The 20,528-nt window shown below is 44.1% G+C and overlaps 1 protein-coding gene across 2 annotated transcripts in view; it reads left to right on the plus strand.

Annotated features, from left to right (window-relative positions):
• The window catches only part of spire2 (spire-type actin nucleation factor 2), a 95,436-nt gene that overhangs the window by 24,226 nt on the left and 50,682 nt on the right, over window positions 1-20,528 (plus strand). For both annotated transcript variants that reach the window (XM_068049273.1, XM_068049274.1), the window contains exon 3: window positions 15,500-15,853. In XM_068049273.1, coding sequence (XP_067905374.1) covers window positions 15,500-15,853 — 354 coding nt within the window. The remainder of the gene's footprint in view (window positions 1-15,499; window positions 15,854-20,528) is intronic.

Here is a 20,528-nt window from a genome sequence, read left to right on the forward strand (position 1 = left end):
GAGTTCAATTTGCAGAAGTCTGAAGTCATCCACTTTGGATCAAAGGAAGACAAATCAGAATAGTTTCTTAATGGCAAGATAGGAACTGCAGAGAAGCAATGAATTTGCATCTCCAGGCACACACCATTGTTAAACACTCACTGCTAAATACATTGCAGTTGCAAAATGCAATCAAAAAGGCTATTGGGGTTGCATTACAGTTGTATTCAGTCAGTCAGTTGTACAGAACCTTGGTCAGGCCTCATTTGGTGTACTGCATTCAGCATGTCAGGAAGGATATATTGGCCTTGCAGAGGGTACAGCACTGATTCACCAGAATGTTACCAGAGCTTAAAGTGTTAAATTATGAGGACAGGTTGTATTTTCTTGCATGTAGGAAGTTGAGGGATGATCTAATTGAAGTGTTTAAAATGATAAAGGAATTCAATCGAGGAGATACAGAGAAGCTAGTTCCTCTGGTGGGGAAATCCAGAACAGAGTGGCATGGTCTTAAAGTTAAAGCTATGCCATCCAAGAATGAAATCAGGAAGGATGTTTTCACACAAAAGCAGTGGAATTCTGGATTTCTCTTCCCCAAAAGGCTTTGGATGCTGGGTCAATTGAAGTTTTCAAAACTGAGATCAATATTTTCTCACTTTTTTTTATTTGGTAACGGTATCAAGGGATAAATATCAAAGGCAGGTAAATGGAGTTGAGGTACAGATTCGTTATGATCTAATTAAATGGCGGAACAGCCTCGGGGCTTCCTGTCCCTATGTTCCAAAGTGTGACGTGATTTCACATTACTGCAATAAGCAAACAACATGTCAAAAATGCTTACTGGAACAGCTGAACTAACTCTGTGTGCGTTTTCATACAGTCTTGCTTGCTTTGTCCAGGTTATTGTTTATTGATAGGAAAATTAGCATCGGTTCTCTGCAGAGTGTCTGTGTTCTGTATTGTTCCAAAGCTTCCACAATACTGTTATTGGATTGTTATTTTCTGGCAATGGTGATATCAATATGAGTGGTAACTGTCCAGAGCCTCCCTTCACACATTGTTTGGATTGTGCTGTTGTAATGATGGTGCAACTGTCAGCAGACGACACCCAGTTCTACCTCACCACCACCTCTCTCGACTCCTCCACTGTTGCCAAATTATTCATCTGCTTATCCGACGTCCAGAAATTACCCTTAATTAAATATTGAGAAAACTGAAGCTATTGTGTTCAGTCCCTGCTCCAAACTCCATTCCCTAGCTACTGACTCCATCCCTCTCCCTGGCAACTGCCTAACTAACTAGACTGTTTGCAACCTTGATGTCATATTTGACTCCGAGATGAGCTACTGACCATAAATTCGTGCCATCCCTACGACCACCTATTTCCACTTCTGTAACATTGCCTGACTTTGCCCTGGCCTTAGCTTGTCTGTTGCTGAAACGCTCATCATGCTTTTGTTGTCTATATTCAACTATTCCAATTCACTCCTGGCTGGTCTCTCACATTCTGTCCTCTATAAATCTGAGCTCATCCAAAACTTTGCTGCCCTTGTCTTAACTCGCATCAAGTCCCATTCATCTATTATCCCTGTGCTCGCTGACATATATTGGCTCCTATTTTAAAATTCTATTCTTTGTTTTCAAATCCCTCCATGGCCTCACCCCTCCCCATCTCTCTAATCTCCTGCAGCCCTACAACCCTCTGAGATGTCTGTGCTCACCTAATTCTGGCCTCTTGAGCATCCCCAATTTTAATTGCGCTGACATTGGTGGCTGTGCCTTCAGTTGTCTAGGCCCTAAGCTCTGGAATTCCCTCCCTACAACTCTCTACCTGGCTTCCCTCTGTAAGACACATATTAAAACCTACCTCTTTAGCCAAGCTTTTTGTCATCTCACCTAATATCTCCTTTTGTGCCTTGGCGTCATATTTTGTTTTGTAATGCTTCTGTAAAGTGCCTTGGACATTTTATTGCATTAAAGGTGCTATGGCAATACAAGTTATTGTTGTGTTCTTAGTCTTGCTGTAAATACTCTTGGAAAAAATTATACCTTGTTGAATGAGGTGCTAAATTCATAATTACAGCTAACCAGCCTCACTGGCACTGAGTAATTCCACATGTTAAATTTCTTTAATGTTTTATGATTTTTAAACTTCTATCTTAATTCCATGTGTATGCTCCAATCATTTATTTCGCTATCTGTAAAATTTAAATATTGAAAGTGAGGGGATTGAGTGGTTTTTACTTCCGGGTTTGCTAGCTTTAAGAATATCTCAATGTGATTGGCTACTTACATGCTTGATGACATCACTGTTGCTGGATGCATGGAGATCCCCTTGACTTGGTGCCAGATTTGAACTGATGTCGAGAAAGGGGAAATCCCTGCCACAGAGATCGCGAGATCTTTGTGGGCAGCTTTGGTCAAGGTCAGTGGCAAGCAACCGTTGCTTCACTGCTGACTGCAAAATCCAGCCTATAGTGTTGATGTAAGGTCAAAAGAAACAATTGCTGATTGCAGTCCATACCAGGCGGATGAAATCTTTCACTCTTAAGGCACTCCATATATAAACATAAATGTTTCTTTCAAGTTACCTAACAATGTGGTCTGGAAATAGCAAAAGGAGTAACTAAACCAGAGGGAGGAGATTACTGTATTTACTTAGCATTTAATATTTATAGTAGGAATCTAGCACTAGGGACCATATAGTTAATTATAACAATTTAGTAAGGATTTAATAAATCTTTTAAATTAATTTATTAATTAGTGCTAGAAATGTCAGTTAGAGGGGTGAAGTGCTTCACCTGTGAGATGTGGGAGGTCCATGATGCTCCCAGCGTTCCGGACGACTACATCTGCAGGAAGTGTACCCAGTTGCAGCTCCTCACAGACCGCATGGATCGGTTGGAGCAGCAACTGGATGCACTTGGAGCATGCAGGTGGCAGAAAGCGTCATAGACAGGAGTTTTAGAGAAGTGGTTACACCCAAGGTGCAGACAGATAGATGGGTGACTGCTAGAAGGGGCAGGCAGTCAGTACAGGAATCCCCTGTGGCTATCCCCCTCTCTGACAAGTATACTGTTTTGGATACTGTTTGGGGGGATGGCCTATCAGGGGAAAACAGCAGCAGCCAGAGCAGTGGCACCATGGCTGGCACTGTTGTTCAGCAGGGAGGGACAAAGCGCAGAAGAGCAATAGTTATAGGGGACTCTATAGTCAGGGGCACAGATAGGCGCTTCTGTGGACTCCAGGATGGTATGTTGCCTCCCTGGTGCCAGGGTCAAAGATGTCTCTGAACGGACAGGAGGCATTCTGAAGGGGGAGGGTGAACAGCCAGATGTTGTAGTACACATCGGTACCAAAGACATAGGCAGGAAGAGTGATGAGGTCCTGCAGGGGGAGTTTAGGGAGTTAGGTAGAAAGTTAAAAGACAGAACCTCTAGGGTTGTAATCTCGGGATTACTCCCTGTGCCACGTGCCAGTGAGGCTAGAAATAGGAAGATAGTGCAGCTAAACACGTGGCTGAACAGCTGGTGTAGAAGGGAGGGTTTCAGATATCTGGACCATTGGGATCTCTTCAGGGACAGATGGGACCTGTACAAGAAGTACGGGTTGCATCTAAACTGGAGGGGCACAAATATCCTGGCTGCGAGGTTTGCTAGCGTCACTCGGGAGGGTTTAAACTAGTGTGGCAGGGGGGTGGGAACCAGAATAGTAGGACAGCAAGTGAAATAAATGAGGGGGAACTAGTAAATAAGGCCAGTAAGACTAAGAGGAAGAGCAGGCAGGGAGATGTTGCGGAGCACAGCGGGACTGGTGGTCTGAAGTGCATTTGTTTCAATGCGAGAAGTATAACAGGTAAGGCAGATGAACGTAGAGCTTGGATTAGTACTTGGAACTATGATGTTGTTGCTATTATAGAGACTTGGTTGAGGGAAGGACAGGATTGGCAGCTAAATGTTCCAGGATTTAGAAGCTTCAGGCGGGATAGAGGGGGATGTAAAAGGGGTGGGGGAGTTGCATTACTTGTTAAGGAGAATATCACCGCTGTACTGCGGGAGGACACCTCGGAGGGGTCATGCAGCGAGGCAATATGGGTGGAGCTCAGGAATAGGAAGGGTGCAGTCACGATGTTGGGCGTTTTCTACAGGCCTCCCAACAGCCAGCGGGAGGTAGAGGAGGGGGCAGAATTTGTAAGGAGCATCCAGGAAGGCTTCTTGAAACAATATGTAGATAGTCCAACTAGGGATAGGGCCGTACTGGACCTGGTATTGGGGAATGAGCCCGGCCAGGTGGTCCAAGTTTCAGTAGGGGAGCATTTCGGGAACATTGACCATAATTCCATAAGTTTTAAGGTACTTGTGGTTAAGGATGAGAGTAGTCCTCGGGTGAAGCTGCTAAATTGGAGGAAGGCTAATTATAACAATATTAGGCAGGAACTGAAGAATTTAGATTGGGGGCGGCTGTTTGTGGGTAAATCAACATCTGACATGTGGGAGTCTTTCACATGTCAGTTGATTAGAATCCAGGACCAGCATGTTCCTGTGAGGAAGAAGGATAAGTTTGGCAAGTTTCAGGAACCTTGGATAACACGGGATATTGTGAGCCTTGTCAAAAAGAAAAAGGAAGCATTCATAAGGGCTAGAAGGCTGGGAACAGACGAATCCCTTGAGGAATATAAAGACAGTAGAAAGGACCTTAAGCAAGGAGTCGGGGGCTAAAACGGGTCATGAAAAGTCATTGGCAAACAGGATTAAGGATAATCCCAAGGCTTTTTATACATATATAAAGAGCAAGAGGGTAACTAGGGAAAGGGTTGGCCTGCTCAAGGACAGAGAAGGGAATCTATGTGTGGAGCCAGAGGAAATGGGTGAGGTACTAAATGAGTACTTTGCATCAGTATTCACCAAAGAGAAAGGACTTGGTGGATGATGAGCCTAGGGAAGGGAGTCTCTGTCATCTCATTATCAAAAAGGAGGAGGTGTTGGGTGTCTTGCAAAGCATTAAGGTAGATAAGTCCCCAGGGCCTGATGGGATCTACCCCAGAATACTGGGGTAGGCAAGGGAAGAATTGCTGGGGCCTTGACAGAAATCTTTGCATCCTCATTGGCTGCAGGTGAGGTCCCAGAGGACTGGAGAATAGCCAATGTTGTTCCTTTGTTTAAGAAGGGTGGCAAGGATAATCCAGGAAATTATAGGCCGGTGAGCTTTACGTCAGTGGTAGGGAAATTATTAGAGAGGATTCTTCGGGACAGGATTTACTCCCATTTGGAAACAAAACAAATTTATTAGAGAGAGGCAGCATGATTTTGTTAAGGGGAGGTCGTGTCTCATTAATTTGATTGAGTTTTTTGAGGAAGTGACAAAGATGATTGATGAAGGAAGGGCAGTGGATGTTATCTGTATGGACTTCAGTAAAGCCTTTGACAAGGTCCCTCATGGCAGACTGGTACAAAAGGTGAAGTCACACGGGATCAGAGTGAGCTGGCAAGATGGATACAGAACTGGCTCTGTCACAGAAGACAGAGGGTAGCAGTGGAAGGGTGCTTTTCTGAATGGAGGGTTGTGACTAGTGGTGTTCCGCAGGGATCAGTGCTGGGACCTTTGCTGTTTGTAGTATATATAAATGATTTGGAGGAAAATGTAGCTGGTCTGATTAGTAAGTTTGCGGACGACACAAAGGTTGGTGGAGTTGCGAATAGTCAGAGAGTCATAGAGTTTTACAGCACAGAAAGTGATGAGGATTGTCAGAGGATACAGTAAGGTATAGATCAGTTGGAGACTTGGGCGGAGAAATGGCAGATGGAGTTTAATCTGGACAAATGTGAGGTAATGCATTTTGGAAGATCTAAGGCAGGTGGGAGGTATACAGTAAATGGCAGAACCTTTAGGAGTATAGACAGGCAGAGAGATCAGGGCGTACAGGTCCACAGGTCACTGAAAGTGGCAACGCAGGTGGATAAGGTAGTCAAGAAGGCATACGGCATGCTTGCCTTCATCGGTCGGGGCATAGAGTATAAAAATTGGCAAGTCATGCTGCAGCTGATCAGAACTTTAGTTAGGCCACACTTAGAATATTGCGTGCAATTCTGGTCACCACGCTACCAGAAGGACGTGGAGGCTTTGGAGAGGGTACAGAAGAGGTTTACTAGGATGTTGCCTGGTCTGGAGGGCATTAACTATGAGGAGGGGTTGGATAAACTCGGATTGTTTTCGCTGGAACGACGGAGGTGGAGGGGTTACATGATAGAGGTTTACAAAGTTATGAGCGGCATGGACAGAGTGGATAGTCAGAAGCTTTTTCCCAGGGTGGAAGAGTCAATTACTGGGGGACATAGGTTTAAGGTGCAAGGGGCAAAGTTTAGAGGGGATGTGCGACGCAAGTTCTTTACACAGAGGGTGGTGAGTGCCTGGAACTTGCTGCCGTGGGAGGTGGTGGAAGATGGTACGATAGCGACGTTTAAGAGGCATCTTGACAAATACATGAATAGGATGGGAATAAAGGGATGCGGTCCCCGGAAGTGCAGAAGGTGTTAGTTTAGGCAGGCATCAAGATCGGCGCAGGCTTGGAGGGCCGAATGGCCTGTTCCTGTGCTGTACTCTTCTTTGTTCTTTGAGTATGTGGAAAAATATTGGTTCATGTTCAGCAATATTATGTGGCAATATTTGGAATTTTGGTTCCTAAACATTTAAGAATCCTGCCCCATTTCTTTCTACTTTTGGACAGTTAGTGGGTACTCAAATGCCAGCTTCGAGGACACTTTAAATGCTCAAATAGGAATTGTAATCTAAACTGCTTTTTTGATTGGGTCAGCTTTCAGTCTCCTTTTTAAAAAATAAAAATCATTTCATGTGATGTCGGCATTGCTGGTAAGGCTAATATTTGTTGAACATTCCTAATTGCCCTTGAGAAGGTGGTGGTGGTGAGCTGCTTTCTTGAATGGCTGCAATACATCTGGTGCAGGTCGGCGGACTGTACTGTTAGGGAGGGAGTTCCAGGATTTTGATCCAGTGTGTGAGGACCAAGGCTGGAGTAATGCACTGTGAATTCAGTCCCCCTACTCCACAGGTCATGGAATATTCGTAAACTTTCTCACCTATCGGAAAGTAGCCAAATTAAAAACTCTGTTTGTCCCCCAGAATATAGCACACTAAACCAGGTTTCTTTCAACAAGAACAAAATTAAATATTTATTAATAAACTAAGTCTTAAACAATATGAGATAACTCCTAAATGTTGAAAATATTCTTTTAAAATTTGGGCGGCACAGTGGTCAGCACCGCAGCCTCACAGCTCCAGCGACCTGGGTTCAGTTCTGGGTACTGCCTGTGCGGACTTTGCAAGTTCTCCCCGTGACTGCGTGGGTTTCCGCCGGGTGCTCCGGTTTCCTCCCACAGCCAAAGACTTGCAGGTTGATAGATAAATTGTCCATTGTAAATTGCCCCTTGTGTAGATAGGTAGTAGGAGAATGGTGGGGATGTGGTAGGGAATGTGGGATTAATGTAGGATTAGTATAAATGGGTGGTTGTTGGTCAGCACAGACTCGGAGGGCCGAAGGACCTGTTTCAGTGCTGTATCTCTCTTATGACTAAAACTTCTTATTCTTCCTAACCCTCATGCACACACACATACATTTAAAAAAACAGTTAACTGGGGAAAAAGGATGTTTTGGTTTACAGCCATTTCTTAGGAATAAAAAGGAAAAATAAATGATCGACTTGATCCCTTTCTGGTAGGATGTTTGCGGTAAGGTGAGGTGTCCCAGAGTCAAATAGTTGGATGTCACTTGAAGTCTCTCAGGTGAGGCTGTTGAACAGTCTGTGATGGGTAGACTTTCAAGACAATTTGTCTGCAGCATGCATCACACAGGTCTTTCAGCAAATGATGTAGCAACAGGTCTGCTTGTGTTTTGAAGTAGCAGTCTAACAATAGAAGCTTTATTGAGATTGACACAAGAGGCAACAGGAATTACTCTTGAGGCAGCGATTCTTGAGAGACTGGAGGCAATATGAAACTGCTGCCTTTCAAATGCTGGACTTCCTTTCTGAAAAGCAGTCTTCCTCCACAGAGGGTAGCAACTCCTCTTTTTCTGGGTCTTTTCTCCAGAAAGACCAAAGCCACACCTCAAATGTAGGATTTCTTTCCAAGCGATGCAAGTCTTCCTTTTCAGAAACTGGTCTTTTCTCTGGTTTGCAAGCAGGTCCCAGCCAGATTTCACTTGCTCCACACAGGTTAAAGCAGAGGTTTCACTACACCCTGTTTGTCTAGCTCACTGCTCTTTCACAATGCAAAAATGAAATTGAAACTCTAACAATCAAGTCATGTGGCCTGTCATTTCCCTATTCTGCTGCTTGGAACAGGTGTCTTGCAGTCTGTCCCACTCAGTTCAAACGCCAAGTTTCAGCATTCAATCTTCACAGAAAAATCCTTTTTCTCAGTTTTTGAAAAACATACAGAATTCTCAGCTTTCAATAAAAAAAACCCTCTTGTTACAAGTGACTGTAAAAGAATGGCAATATAGATGCAAGTCAGGATGTATGTGGCTTGGAGGGGAACTTCTGTGACATGCATGTTACTTGCCACTGATCAGCCCAAACATGAATGTTGTCCAGGTTTTGCTGCATATGGACACCAACTGCTTCAGTATTTGAAGAGTTCTGAATGGTACTGAACATCGTACAATCATCAATGAGCTTCCCCGCTTCTGACCTAATGGATGGAAGGTTATTGATGAAGCAGCTGAAGATGATTGGGCCTAGGACACGGCCTTGAGAAACTCCTGCAGCAATGTCCTTGCGCTGAAATGATTGGCCTCCAACAGCCACAACCACCTTCCTTTGTGTTAGATATGACTCCAACCAACGGAAAGTTTTCTCCCTCATTCCCATTGACTTCAATTTGGTTAGGGCTCCTTAATGCCACAGTCGGTCAAATGCTGCCTTGATATCAAGGGCAATCACTCTCACCTCACTTCTTGAGTTCAGCTCTTTGTCCATGTTTGGACCAAGGCTGTAATGAGGTCTGGAGCCAGTTGGTCCTGGCGGAACCCAAACTGAGCATCAGTGAGCAAGTTGTTGCTGTTTAAGTGGCGCTTGATAGCACTGTTGACGACACCTTCCATCACTTTACTGATGATTGAGAGTAGGCTAATGGGGCATTAATTGGCATGATTGAATTTGTCCTGCTTTTTGTAGACAGGACATATCTGGGCAATTTTCCACATTGTTGGGTAGATGCCAGTGTTGCAGCCGTATTGGAGCAGCTTGGCTAGGGGCGCAGCTAGTTCTGCAGCACAAGTCTTCAGTACTACAGCCGGGATGTTGTCAGGGCCCATTGCCAGTGCTGTATCCAGTGCCTTCAGCCATTTCTTGATATCACGTGAAGTGAATTGAGTTGTCTGAAGGCTGGCATCTGTGATGCTGGAGACCTCTGGAGGACGCCCAGATGGATTATCCACTTGGCTTTTCTGGCTGAAGATGGTCACTAAAGCTTCTGCCTTTTATCTGGCCTCCCCCATCATTGAGGATGAGGACATTTGTGGAGACTGCTCCTCCTGTTAGTTGTTTAATTGTCCACCACCATTCACGACTGGATGTGGCAGGACTGCAGAGCTTTGATCTGATCCGTTGGTTCTGGGATCGCTTAGCTCTGTCTATTGCATGCTGCTTCCACTATTTGGCATGCAAGTAGTCCTGGGTTGTAGCGTCATCAGTTTGATACCTCATTTTTACTTGTGCATTCAGCTGCTCCTGGCATGCTCTCCTGCATCCTTTATTGAACCAGGGTTGACCCCTTGGCTTGATGGTAATGGTAGAGTGAGGGATATGTCAGATCATGAGGTTACAGATTGTGGTTGAATACAATTCTGCTGTTGATGGTCCACTGTGCCTCATGGATGTCCAGTTTTGCATTGCCAGATCTGTTCTGAAACTATCCCATTTAGCACAGTGGTGATGGAGGGCATCCTTAGTGTGGCGACAGGACTTGTGCGGTAGTGACTCCTACCAATACTATCATGGACAGATGCATCTGCAACAGGTAGATTGATGAATACAAGGTCAAGTCGGTTTTTCCCTCTTGTTGGTTCCCTCACTACCTGCCACAGACCCAGTCTAGCAACAATGTCCTTTAGGAATCAGCCTGCTTGATCAGTAGTAGTGCTGCTGGGCCACTGTCTGTGATGGACATTGAGGTCCCCCACCCGAGTACATTCTGTGCCCTTGCCATCTCGGTGCTTCTTCCAAGTGTGTTCACCATGGAGGAGTACTGATCAGGCAGGGTGGGTGTGGGGGTGGTGAGTGACGGTAGGTGGTAATCAGCAGGAGGTTTCCTTGACCAACTTTGAAGTGGTGCCATGAGACTTCATGGGGTCCGGAGTCCATGTTGGGGACTCCCAGGGCAACTCCCTCCCGATTGTATACCACTGCTGCCACCTCTGGTAAGTCTGTCCTGCCGGTAGGACAGGACATACCTAGGAATGGTGATGGTGGTGTTTGGGACATTGGATGTAAGGTATGATTCGGTGAGTATAACTATGTCAGACTATTACTTGACTAGTCTGTGGGACAGCACTCCCAATTTTGGCACAAGCCCCCAGATGTTAGTCAGGAGGACTTTGCAGGGTCGGCAAGGCTTATTTGCTGTTGTCATTTCAGTCAAGCAACCTTAATCTTATTAAAAACTCAACAGTTAGCAATAGAGTTCACTCAAGAACCTAGAAAAGAAGAAAGGAAAAACAAATAAAAAGTGGAAAACTGAAAATGTGAGCTTGTCGTGGAAGGCTTCATTTTATCAGGAGGTTGATGTTAACCCTGAGTTTTTTGTGCGAGCCTGAAACACCACTTGCTGGCATAAATTTCAGGCCTGAGGTATTTTAACACCTGGGTCTCATTTAATTGTCACCGGTCCACTTCCTTCCCATTTCCAGTGGGAAGTGGGCACAGAGTGGCTGTTGGCAGAAGATCAGGCTGCCCTTTGGCACCTCCCGACTTGCAGGAAAGTGGTTGCAAAATGGGTTTCAAAAGAGATTGTAGGAGTCAAAAGGGCAAAGAAAGCTGGAGGTGCACTCCTCCTCCTTCTGGCCTCACAAAGAAAATATTTAACTTATCTGCCAGCCTTCTTCATCCTTCCTACCAACTGCCAACCTGCTTCAGCCTGGCAAGAATTCCATGGCAGCTTCCTCACTGAAGCCCCTTTTTAAAAAAAATTCGTTTGTGAGATGTGGGTGTCACTGACTATGCCAACGTTTATTGCCCATCCCTAATTGCCCTCGAACTGAGTGGCTTGCTAGGCCATTTCAGAGGGCACTTAAGAGTCAACCACATTGCTGTGGGTCTGGAGTCTCACATGTAGGCTAGAACAGGTAAGGACAGCAGATTTCCTTCCCTAAAGGACATTAGTGAACCAGATGGGTTTTATAATCCACAATGGCTTCATGGTCACCATTGGACGAGCTTTTAATTCCCGATTTATTAATTGAATTCAAATTTCACCATCTGCTGTGGTGGGATTCAAACCCATACCCTCAGAGCATTAGCCTGGGCTCTGGATTATTTGTCTAGTGAATGCCTTTGGGATTCTACTGACACAGTAAACCCTGATTTGCATCAATTCATGAGGCTCCTTCCTGCTTTAGATGGCCATTTTATCTGCCTGCACAGTTCTACAGGTTAAAGTTGGAATAGGTAGGAATGGGTTGAGCTCTGAACAGGTAAGTGACTTGTTCATTGTTACTTGTCCACCTGCCTGGTTTCTGCCAGGTAGGCAGGGTTAACATCAGTCAAATTTGTGAGACCCCTGTTGCCCACATGGTAAGTTCCTAGCCTCAGCTGTGAGATGGGGAATGAGCAGAAGTGAGATGAGCTGTTAATTTACATAGAGAGGAAACCAGGGGCAGATCTTCCCAGAATACTTCTATGGATCTAGTGTCAGCCTTGGCAGGTCACACACTTACCATCTCAACAACACATGGAGTGCTGCAGAGCACAGGCAGACTGAGCGAGCAGCAAGGTAAAGAAAATGTATATCCAAGTGTGGAAAGCACTCATATTTCAGCCTGCACATCAAAAATCACCCAACTTTTATGCTGATGTTTTGGGGTTATCTTTTCCTTTTGTCAGGTTGGTGATTATTTCCAGGAATATTTGCAAATTACCTCCCATCCATTGTAAGGAGATTCCTGTGTTTTTGTATTTCATGCTCACTTTCGTGGATGAAAGCAAAGTAGCATCTTCAAAGTGGTGATCTCTTTTAAATATATGTTTTTGGTCTGAACTGGAATGCCGCTGCTGAATTTATTTTTAAAGAGTTTCTGTTCGATTGTATTTACAGCAGGCAATTTCATATACATGTTTTGTGCTAACCATCTCAGATGATAGTAAAGTACTGAGTGATCCAGACACTTTAGGAATGAACTGTGAAATGGCCATAACTGTGAAATATCACTGTGTACATTAAACAGAAATGAGGAAAAAAAGACAACTGTAAATGTGACTTCAGATACAAGAAATTCTCTCACTTATCGAATGAGCAAAATATAGTCATACACTGTAGCAATCAGTAAAATATAATCACACTGTAGCAATCAGTAAAATATAGTCACACTGTAGCCATCAGTAAAATATAGTCATACTGTAGCAATCAGTAAAATATAATCACACTGTAGCAATCAGTAAAATATAGTCACACTGTAGCCATCAGTAAAATATAGTCACACTGTAGCCATCAGTAAAATATAGTCACACTGGAGCCATCAGTAAAATATAGTCACACTGTAGCCATCAGTAAAATATAGTCATACTGTAGCAATCAGTAAAATATAGTCACACTGTAGCCATCAGTAAAATATAGTCACACTGGAGCCATCAGTAAAATATAGTCACACTGGAGCCATCAGTAAAATATAGTCACACTGTAGCCATCAGTAAAATATAGTCATACTGTAGCCATCAGTAAAATATAATCACACTGTAGCAATCAGTAAAATATAGTCACACTGTAGCCATCAGTAAAATATAGTCATACTGTAGCAATCAGTAAAATATAGTCATACTGTAGCAATCAGTAAAATATAATCACACTGTAGCCATCAGTAAAATATAGTCATACTGTAGCAATCAGTAAAATATAGTCACACTGTAGCCATCAGTAAAATATAATCACACTGTAGCCATCAGTAAAATATAGTCACACTGTAGCAATCAGTAAAATATAGTCACACTGTAGCAATCAGTAAGATATAATCACACTGTAGCAATCAGTAAAATATAGTCACACTGTAGCAATCAGTAAAATATAGTCACACTGTAGCCATCAGTAAAATATAGTCATACTGTAGCCATCAGTAAAATATAATCACACTGTACCCATCAGTAAAATATAGTCACACTGTAGCCATCAGTAAAATATAATCACACTGTAGCCATCAGTAAAATATAGTCATACTGTAGCCATCAGTAAAATATAGACATACATTGTAGCCATCAGTAAAATATAGTCATACTGTAGCCATCAGTAAAATATAATCACACTGTAGCCATCAGTAAAATATAGTCACGCTGTAGCCATCAGTAAAATATAATCACACTGTAGCCATCAGTAAAATATAGTCATACTGTAGCCATCAGTAAAATATAGACATACACTGTAGCCATCAGTAAAATATAGTCATTGTAGCCATCAGTAAAATATAGTCACTGTAGCCATCAGTAAAATATAGTCATACTGTAGCAATCAGTAAAATATAGTCACACTGTAGCAATCAGTAAAATATAGTCATACACTGTAGCAATCAGTAAAATATAGTCATACTGTAGCCATCAGTAAAATATAGTCACTGTAGCCATCAGTAAAATATAGTCATACTGTAGCAATCAGTAAAATATAGTCACACTGTAGCAATCAGTAAAATATAATCACACTGTAGCCATCAGTAAAATATAATCACACTGTAGCCATCAGTAAAATATAGTCACACTGTAGCAATCAGTAAAATATAATCACACTGTAGCCATCAGTAAAATATAGTCACACTGTAGCAATCAGTAAAATATAATCACACTGTAGCAATCAGTAAAATATAATCACACTGTAGCAATCAGTAAAATATAGTCACACTGTAGCCATCAGTAAAATATAATCACACTGTAGCCATCAGTAAAATATAGTCACACTGTAGCAATCAGTAAAATATAATCACACTGTAGCAATCAGTAAAATATAGTCACACTGTAGCCATTAGTAAAATATAGTCATACTGTAGCCATCAGTAAAATATAATCACACTGTAGCCATCAGTAAAATATAGTCACACTGTAGCCATCAGTAAAATATAATCACACTGTAGCCATCAGTAAAATATAGTCATACTGTAGCCATCAGTAAAATATAGACATACATTGTAGCCATCAGTAAAATATAGTCATACTGTAGCAATCAGTAAAATATAGTCACACTGTAGCCATCAGTAAAATATAGACATACATTGTAGCCATCAGTAAAATATAGTCATACTGTAGCCATCAGTAAAATATAGTCATTGTAGCCATCAGTAAAATATAGTCATACTGTAGCCATCAGTAAAATATAGTCATACTGTAGCAATCAGTAAAATATAGTCACACTGTAGCCATCAGTAAAATATAGTCATACTGTAGCCATCAGTAAAATATAGTCACTGTAGCCATCAGTAAAATATAGTCATACTGTAGCAATCAGTAAAATATAGTCATACTGTAGCCATCAGTAAAATATAGTCACTGTAGCAATCAGTAAAATATAGTCATACTGTAGCAATCAGTAAAATATAGTCATACTGTAGCCATCAGTAAAATATAGTCACTGTAGCCATCAGTAAAATATAGTCATACTGTAGCCATCAGTAAAATATAGTCACTGTAGCCATCAGTAAAATATAGTCATACTGTAGCCATCAGTAAAATATAAGTCACACTGTAGCCATCAGTAAAATATAGTCACACTGTCGTCTTCTTATTTGGCCTCCTTGTCTCGAGAGACAATGAGTAAGCGCCTGGAGGTGGTCAGTGGTTTGTGAAGCAGCGCCTGGAGTGTCTATAAAGGCCAATTCTAGAGTGACAGACTCTTCCACAGGTGCTGCAGATAAAATTGGTTGTTGGGGCTGTTACACAGTTGGCTCTCTCCTGGCGCTCCTGTCTTTTTTCCTGCCAACTGTTAAGTCTTTTCGACTCGCCACTCTTTAGCCCCGCCTTTATGCAATTTGCCTTTAGCAACTATTAAAATATAGTCATACACTGTAGCAATCAGTAAAATAAACTACATTACTCCAATTGATCATGAGGTGTTTGAAAAGCACAACTTTCATTTATTGCACAACCCAAGGTGCTTCACAGGAGCGTAATCAAGCAACAAAATGGTAACTTTTTTTTTCAAAAAGACACCTGCAACTCTGCCATTGTACTGTATTATGATATCATATCTTTTGGCCTGGGGGTTTAATATAAGGTCTGCATTACTTTGACTAATGTTTTTTCCTTCTACCTTCCAGGTGGTGCAGTCCCTGGGATTTGCTATTTACCGGGCACTGGATTGGGGCTTGGATGAAAATGAGGAACGGGAGTTGAGTCAGCAGTTGGAGCAGCTTATCGACCAGATGGCAAACAATGACTCTGAAGGCAGCAACGGCACAGCCGATGAGGGGTACAGTGGGCAGGATGATGAGGAGGAGGGTGATAGTGCACCACGTTCAGTGAAGACTTTTGAACAAGTAATGAAGGCATGTGCTGCACACTTAATGAATCGTAATGAAGCAGATGCACATTTTCAAGCAGTCTGCAGGGCATTGTTTGTGGAAACCTTGGAATTACAGATTTTCCTAATGAAAATCAAAGATGCTAAAGAGGTAAGGCCAAAATTCTTTTAAAGCTGTAGAACGCTAGATGTTTTAGATAGTTTTTACTTTATTGTTTTAGGAGGCCAGGCTGCTTCACATGGGAATGAAAATGTTATTTATTTCAGTATGGTGGTATATTTGTTGTCAGGTTCTGCAGTAAGGCTAATAGATTTCTTTAAGATAAGTTTTTAGTCTTCATGAGTATACGTTCATGTTTGGTGTCAGTGGAATACACAGACACTGAGCTGGAACCATCATGCGTTCTGTGTGCTTTTTCCTGTGTTTACATTTTTGCTGCAGTTGGCAGGATTCCACAATACAGGCACCAAACCATAGAAAATTTTTTTGTGCAGCTGACAAGATCGAGGCAGCCAATTGTACCCAAGAGGCATCACAGCCGCCATTGTCGTAGCTAAACATCTCGTGTAACTCTCAATGTCTAACCATGAATCAAGAGATGGAAAAGCGCTTGGTAGAGATGAAGTATATGGTTGAGGAACTGAAACGGGCTGTGTCCATGATGAAGGCCAAAGCAGCTCCAACGGAGGTCCAGGTTTCGCAGGAAGAAGTTGGGCATCTAGGCCGAGACCAGGAAGAGGCTCCCATTGTGTCCTTCCTTAGCTCAGCAGAGGAAGGAAGGAGTGTCCCTTCACGCATATTCTATTTACCAACTGGAAGGAAGCTGGATAGATTTGGAGGGAGACTGTAAACAGTGGGCGACCATTCGGCTGATGTAGGCTCGAGGAGGCGCAGATGGTCGTGGCGTCCAGCGGCCTCAATGAGAGTGAGCAGGCAGCGTTCTTGATGGAGCATCTGTTTGGGAAAGCCCATAGAGGAATACTAGGGAGAGGTATTGATGTCCAGAAGAGCCCATAATTGAGCTTTGAAGTCCTGACAAGGGTGTGCGGCAATAGCAGCAGTCTGCCGCAGCTATAAGCAGTCTGAAGGAGTGGCCGTAGGCCAGGATTTTATGCTGGCGATGGGGGGTCTCAACATGTGGAAAATGCGCTTCATAGAGTCATAGATACAGCACCGAACCAGGCCCTTTGGCCCACCGAGTCTGTGCCGACCATCAACAACCCATTTATAGTAATCCTACATTAATCCCATTTTCCCTCTCACATCCCCACCTTCCCTCAATTCTTCTACACTAGGGGCAATTTTTTTTTTTGCAATGGCCAATCTTACCTATCAACCCGCAGCTCTTTGGCATGTGGGAGGAAACCGGAGCACCTGGAGGAAACCCACGCGGTCTCGGGGAGAACTTGCAAACTCCATACAGGCAGTACCCAGCACCGAACCCGGGTCACTGGAGCTGTGAGGCTGCGGTGCTAACCACTGCGCCACTGTGCTGCCCATTTTCTTTTTCTTTTTTTTCCCTCATCCCTGTTACCATGCTAGTATATCGCCTTGGCTACATCTCCAAGGCCTTGAAATCCCTTGAGATCAAGGACCCTGGCACCGGAAGTCCCACCCTCTGAGAACAGCCAGCCAAACGGAAGCTGGCAGCTCTTCTACTGATGGAGCGCCCACCCGAAGCCCAGGAGCGATGCTAGACCCAGGCCAGAGGTAGGACAGGGCACAAGGGCTCTCGCGGGGTGTGGGGGGGTCGTGAGGGAGAGATGTGTAGGGGGGTCGTGAGCAAGTCAGGGGGTGGCTCTCAGTGGGTTGCTCCCTTTCCGTTGCTGGGCCCCTTGTTCAGGCACTATGTGCCTTTTAACGAGGCACTCCCCCCACCGACCCCCAGAACGGAGAAGAAGCCTTCACGGTTTTCATGCTGTGTTTCCCATGCAGCGACAGAGTCATCCGCTGCACGGTTAATTGCAGCGGGATGAGGCCCATAATTGGGGGTTAATTGGATCTCAGTTGGCGGCGGGGCAGAAGGCCATTCACAGGCGTTCCTGCCCCAGACTAAGTTTTGCCAGCTGCAGGATGGTGGAGGGAACCTCCCCCCCCCCCCCCCCCCCCCCGCACCCGCACCCGCACCAGCCACTATCCCACCCAATTTTATGCACTCCCTGCCTCCAAACCTTCCACAGGGGAGACCATAAAATTCTCTCCTTAGTCTCAGTATCCTTTGAACTGTTAAACCTATTTGATCAAATCTTCCTCCTAGATTCCTGCTTTAAACCAACAAGGGAAACTCAGTTGAAAAAGTGCTTAGCAGAAACAGTGAGGGATGAAAATTCCAGATGGAGCTGAGGAGACCTATCTGCAACAAGCTCCAACTGCCTTTCTTTGACATGTGTGATCACATTATCCAGATCATGGGAAAGGACAGGATTACTAAGACCTGGAGGGAGGCTACCATCAGAGAGGTAACCATTGGTGCTGATGGAGATGTAAGCATCATATTGAAGAGACAAGCAGAGTAGATTGCCACGCAACAGGTGCAGATCCAATCTTTACTGTCCTACTTCCAAAGCAAGCCCCAAGGTCAATCACGCCCAAGAGATACTTCAAAGAGGAGCTGGAATTGCAACGGTGTTGGGCACTTTAAACAAGGCTGCCCTCAGCAATCACAGACCCAACCGGCAGCAGGAATGGGAACCCCACCAAGCGTAACTGCATTCTCCCTCCATGAGCAGATGATAAACTAGTCAAGCCTTCCACCATGAGCCAGGTTGTGGAGGGGGCAGTTGCTGCGAGATTTTCTTGGGAAGAGGTTCGGTCTCACGTAAAGCTTCTGGTTCATTGGACATTCTCCTCAGGATGCGCACCTCCGGGCCAGTAGGTGGCGGTGGCAGTGGAGAGCACCAGTTTGGGGCAATTTTCAGTGCCTGCAAGTCCCTTCAGGGATGGGAGCAGTGTCTTTGGTGGACTTGGGGGTGGAGCCAGAGAGCCATGGGCAGCAGGCAGAAGCGTGGGAAGGAGAAGAAAGAGCCAGACGGAGTGGCCTGAGGTCTGTGGGAAATGGTGTTGGCAAGGGGGAATTGGGGTGTGCATCCAGCTACCAAGGGCCACAGAAGGGAGCATGGAAGCCCCAGAGATTGAGAAGCCCTGAGATGCTGAAGAGGCCTCTGGTGATCTGGATATCGAGGTAATTTGTGGCTCTTGGGTTCAAGTGGAACTAGTAACAGGAGGGCCATGAGCATGCCTGCTCTCAACTTAGTCTTGTGGTGCTTCAAGTACAGTATTTAAGTCTAAAACCCCCTTGTGAGGAGTGGGGATAAGAGGCTGAGAGAAAAAGGTTCAGGATCACAAACCTGTGCGCCTGCTGAAGTGAGGAATTCCTGCATCCCATTGTTTAACAAACAAGTCTGCAACAGTACTGATTCCAAACAAAGAGTTAAACTCTCAATGGTTCTTCTGCTTTGGGGTGGGGGTGGGGGGTGGTGTTGCGTGAGCAATGGTCATCCACTATAATGAGTTTGTTTCTTTAAGATAAGTATTTAGTCTTCATGAGTGTATTGGTGTCAGTAGAATAAAGAGACACTGAACTGGAACCTTCACGTGTTTAGTGTGCTTTTTCCACGTTTACACCAAAATTGAGGGTTAGTGTCAGCTTGGATATAAAATTGGCTTAAGGACAGAAACCAGTGAGTCGTGGTAAATGGTTGTTTTTCAGATTGGTGGATGATAGACAGTGGTGTTCCCCAAAGATCAATGCTAGGACCACTGTTTATTTTGATATATATGAATGACTTGGATATTGGAATACTGAGTAAAACATCAAAATTTGCCGATGATACCAAGCTTGGAGGTGTGACAGACAGTGAGGATGATACCAATCAACTGCCACAAGTCATAGATAGGCTAGCAGAATGGGCACACAAGTGGCAGATGGAATTTAATGCAGAGAAGTGTGAGGTGATGGATTCTGACAAAAGGGATAGGGAGAAGCAATATAAGCTAAATGGTACAGTTCTAAAGAGTGTACAGGGACAGTGGGACCTGTGGGTTCATGTGCATGGATCTTTAAAAGTGGCAGGACATATTAGGAGAGTGGTTAGCAAAACATATGGGATCTTGGGCTTCATAAATAGAGGTATTGAGTATAGAAGTAGGGAGGTCATACTGAGATTTTATAAAGCTCTGGTTCAGCCACAACTATAGTATTGCGTCCAGTTCTGGTCACCACCGCACTTCATAAAAGAGGTAAGGGTCCATGAGCGTGTGCAGAGGGGATTTACCAGAATGGTTCCAGGAATGGGGAATTTTTACTACAAGATTAGGTTCAGAAAGCCTTAGATTACAGAACGATATAGATGGGCTGGTAAGATGGGCAGAGCAGTGGCAAATGGAATTTAATCCTGAGAAGTGTGAGGTGATGCATTTTGGGAGGTCTAACAAGGCAATGGAATATATCATGGGTGGTAGGACCCTAGGAAGTACAGAGGGTCAGAGGGACCTTGGTGTACTTGTCCATAGATCACTGAAGGCAGCAGCACAGGTAGATAAGGTGGTTAGGAAAGCATATGGGATACTTGCCTTTATTAGCCGAGGCATAGAATGTAAGAGCAGGGAAGTTATGATGGAGCTGTATAAAATGCAGGTTCGGCCACAGCTGGAGTACTGTGTACAGTTCTGGTCGCCACACCACAGGAAGGATGTGATTGCACTGGAGAGGGTGTAGAGGAGATTCACCAGGATGTTGCTGGAGCATTTCAGCTATGAAGATAGACTGGATAGGCTATGGTTGTTTTCCTTAGAGCAGAGAAGGCTGAGGGGGGACCTGATTGAG

Source organism: Heterodontus francisci, chromosome 17 (assembly GCF_036365525.1).
Source record: "Heterodontus francisci isolate sHetFra1 chromosome 17, sHetFra1.hap1, whole genome shotgun sequence".
Lineage (NCBI taxonomy): Eukaryota > Metazoa > Chordata > Chondrichthyes > Heterodontiformes > Heterodontidae > Heterodontus > Heterodontus francisci.